Genomic DNA, 4,325 nt, shown 5'->3' on the forward strand with positions numbered 1-4,325 from the left:
GTTTATGAATGCAATTATTCTTTATGTTATTTGTAATCTTTTATTATCTCTTTTTGTTCTTTACCCTTCTGGAAAACACCCTTCCCCTCTGGTGGGGTCCAAGGAAGATTTGCTTAGGGGAGTTGGGAGGGTAAACTTCGTAAAACCGTAACTTCGAGACTTCAAATCACGCACTCCTACTAGAATTAATACAGTCGAAGCTCTCGTAAGCGGACACCCTCGGGACGCGAAAAAAGTGTCCGCAACTGGAGCTGGCCGCTTACGAGAATGGTTCTCGTAAGCGGCCACTTGAGGTGTAGGGAATAGATGGCCGCTTTCGGGAGCTTGCCCAGCTAACATAATGCTTATATGCATGTAAGTGGTGTTTCGAAATGTAACTGAACGTGGATGACGACAAAACAAACACTGAAATATGGTACTGTAATTACTGTAAAATCATTGTAACGAACAGCGATGAGAAGTTGATTGATAAAAACAAGATACCCGGGGGGGGGGGGGGACTCGCATATGAAAGTGACGGGGATGCTCGTCGTCTCGCTTAGGGGTGTAAATTTCGGACTTTTGGTCTCGTTTAGGGTGTTCCGGGAAAAAACGCCCAAAACGCCAATATTTTTAGCCATAATGGTCTCGTTTAGGGTTACCAGGAAGAAATATACAAATATAAACTCCGTTCTTAGTTTTTTGGTATCTTTTAGGGGTCAAGAAAGGCTTGAGCCACACCCAGATTGGTCTCTTTTAGGGGTTCTTTTTAAAATTTCCGACGAGCATCCCCGTCCCTTACATATGGGAGTCCCCCCCCCGGGCAAGATACAGAGGTCGTTAAAAGGATTTTCTTTGGGGTGTTCGCTTACGGGAGCTTAAAAACAAAGAAAAAGTTTAATTCGTAATCTCTGAAAGTGTCCGCGGCCGCTTACGAGAATGTAAAAATACAGAGTTTGTATGGGAGTTAAAACGGGGTTTCAGACAAGGCGGCCGTAAGTAGAGCTGTCCGCTTACGCGAGTGTCCGTTAAGAGAGCTTCGACTGTAGTTTCAACAAGTTTCCCCTCCCTCCTCCCCTTTGGCGATGCTGGCAAATTCACATGCTTCAGCTCACCAATTACCGCTCGCCCATTAGTTTTTCTATTCAACGTTCTTAGGCCTGGTTCAGACGCCATAATTTTCATGAGCCGAAATCAATTCGAATTTGGACCGACCCAAATTGACAAAAGTACGCCTCTTGATTCAGACGCCGTACTTTTTGGCCGTTCCGAGGCCGTTTCTAATACAGTTCCAATAAAACCAGTCAAAATACATTATAATAATTTATATGAATTAGGATCGGCACATGAAAAGTACGGCGTCTGAATCAAAGCCGTTCCAAAGGCGTTCCACAGGCGAAATTCTCGGCCAAGCCAGGCGGGAAGAACGGGTGAGCCGTTCCAAATTGAAATTGATTCAGACGCCGATCTTTTCATGTACTTTATTCAAGGAATTAAGTTCGGCTCATGAAAAGATCGGCGATTAAACCGGGCCTTACAATACGTAGTTCTGTGAATGTTGTGAACGCCGCAGACTTTGCCAGGGCAGCTAGCGCCACTTCTGTTGACGAAAACTGACAATCAAAAGACGCTCTCTACAATAACTGTAAAAGGAAAGATTTTTTGTGCCGTCCAAATTTTGAATAAGCGCCGCACTTGAGGCGCGAAAAATTTAATATGCACCGTGGTGCTTATTCGAGTAAATACGGTACTAAACGAAGTTCGGATCACATTGGTCGGTCTTCGTCGGTAGGTTAGCGAAACTGTCGCAAGAACAAGCAATAAAACGAAACTTTTTAAAACAAAATTGGCATACAAAACACAATATACCGCCAGTCGCAGTGCAACTATGCCACCGCTGACCGGTAAAGTTTTCAAGTAATCATTGGGTCATCTGATTCGGATTAGAACGGAAATAGTGGCGGATTTAAGGATTTGCCTGGGATTTGGCCAAAAAATAGCGCGGATCGGCGGATTTGCGCACCCTTATTCGCCCCCTCCTAAAATGACCTCGGCTAGTTATCTATTCCCAGTATATTTTTTATGTATGTTGTGCATTAGTTAGTCTTAATTGTCAAAATCCGCAGCCTGATCTTTTTGTTTTTTCTCCTTCGCTTGTTTATCAGAACCAAAACGAAATAGACTGAAAATAACTTGGACATGTCTCGTTTGCGCGGAATATACTTGAGCTGTTTGCCGTTGAAAAATGGCAACTTATTTATAGGACAAAAGAAAGAATTGTATATTATTACACCAGAATGAGAAAGTTTAATTTCCGAAAAGTTGACTTTTTCTATACTGGAATAGAGAAGAAAAACCCCACATGTCTAAAATGACGTCGGCTAGTTACCAGTTCCTTTTTTATTTCTAATGCCTGTAGTGTAAACTGTTTATAGTCTTGTCAAAATCTGCAGCCTGATGTTTTCGGTTTTTTCTCCTTCATTAATCAGAACCGAAACTAATAGAATGAATATAACTTATACACGTCCCGTTAGCGCCGGACTGAAAAACATCAGTCCTCAGCATCTGTTTATAAATGGCAAATAATTGATAGGACAAAGAGAAGGAAGTGTATATTCTTATACCACATTCGTACATCGTCGATTTTCCCACTCGCGCTTTTATTTGCTTGTTGCTTTATTTGCTCGTTGTCACGTTCGCGGTTAACGTTCAGTTGTTTGTAGCTGTTGAATAGTAGAAACTAATTTGTAGGACAAAAGAACGCTTTACGCAGTTTAAATTGAGGGATTTACTCGAAAGGGTAAAGTTTATTGTAAAGGAAAACGGCAAACAGTTTTTTCTCCCACCAAACACAGTAATTTGCATCCACACTTGAGAAAATTTTCGCTGATTGGTAAACACAAGTTTGATTTTGCGTTCTGACCTCAGTCGTTAATGAGCCTATTACAACTAGAATAATAGAGGGATTACATTTATCGAAATAAAATTGCCTTATTTTTGGCCACATAACAAAGTATTTAACTAAATGACTAAAACGGTAAGAAATAATAGCAATGAGATGTCGCCAGGTGGTGAAAACAGTTATAAGCAAAAAACACACTTTGTAAGAACACAGTTTTCAGCTGACAGGAGAGAGAAAGCTTCGCTGAATTCTACAGCTCAGTAAGATTAATCCAAAAAGAGAAGCGATGAACGCGACAAGGAGCCAGCCAGGCCAAGAGATGATTCCACCCGCATGCAGCTTGTACATTTCATTGGGAGGTATGTTGCCACCGTCTGCCACTGAAGCTAGAGCCTTTCTTATCTTCCTTGCAGTGATCAACATTGTCACATCTCCTTTCACCGCTGCCTTGAACGCGTTGGTAATAATGGCTGTGAAAACGAAAGCCCGACTCAGAGCCAACAAGCCTAACATACTACTGGCGTGTCTGGCCACGACTGATTTGATGGTGGGTGTGATTGTTCAACCCCTGTTTGCAGCGTTACTAATAACTGTCGCTCTCGGTGAGACAACGGCTGGATCGTGTGCATTACAAAATGTCACAACTTACGTTTCGATGATTTTGTGTGATGCATCCCTTATCCACCTGGCGTTAATAAGTGGGGAACGATATCTAGCCATGAAGCACGCTTTCGCGTACAGTACTGGACTTGTCACCGAAGCTCGTTTGCTAACTGGTTCTGCTCTAGCGTGGCTATTTTCCCTTATTTTGTTTATTCCTCTTTTTGTTAACATGACTGTATTTATTGTCCTCATTAACACATTTATTAGTGTGTCTCTTGCCATGATCACTTTCTGCCAAATCACGGTTTACAGTGAGGTTCGCCGACACGAAAAGGAAATTGCAACTCAGCAAGTTACAGAAGAGGCAAGGCAGAAATTTTTGAAAGACAAAAAGGCCTTTAAACTGACTGCTATCGTAGTTTCAGTGTTATTTCTATGTTATGGACCTATTATCGTTTTAAGACTCGTTTTTATAACATATCGGAGTTACATGTCAATACAAACAGCTTATGCATGTTTATTGTCAACTGTATTTGTGACAATATTGAATTCGTTTCTAAATCCACTTATCCACTCGGTAAGAATGAGACAGTTTCGCGTAGCGTTTATTGAGTTAACTTGTAGAACTGCAAACATTGCTGAAGCCGAAGAAATTGAGGCACGAGTGTTTGGATCGCCAAACAATGTGGTCAGATTTGAAGCAGGGCAGGGACAGCAAGAAGATAAACAAAACGTGGAGCAGGCAACTGCGAATAACACTAACAATGATAACAATGAGATGCTGACTCAGCAAGAAAATCATATCGAACAGCTAAATTTGAACTGTACATCGGCGCCTTAG

At 41.7% G+C, this 4,325-nt stretch overlaps 1 protein-coding gene across 1 annotated transcript; it reads left to right on the plus strand.

The window, feature by feature from the left end:
• The first annotated feature begins 3,167 nt into the window (after window positions 1–3,167).
• Window positions 3,168–4,325, plus strand: LOC144645909 (uncharacterized). The gene has a single exon (XM_078505430.1). It carries the CDS (start codon window positions 3,168–3,170, stop codon window positions 4,323–4,325), a length of 1,158 nt encoding a protein of 385 aa, XP_078361556.1.

Source organism: Oculina patagonica, chromosome 3 (assembly GCF_052425735.1).
Source record: "Oculina patagonica isolate OP01 chromosome 3, crgOcupat, whole genome shotgun sequence".
Classification (NCBI taxonomy): domain Eukaryota; kingdom Metazoa; phylum Cnidaria; class Anthozoa; order Scleractinia; family Oculinidae; genus Oculina; species Oculina patagonica.

Bases quoted from the DNA above. Each gene is read 5' to 3' on its own strand.
- LOC144645909 (XM_078505430.1), top strand. From the start codon at position 3,168: ATGAACGCGACAAGGAGCCAGCCAGGCCAAGAGATGATTCCACCCGCA.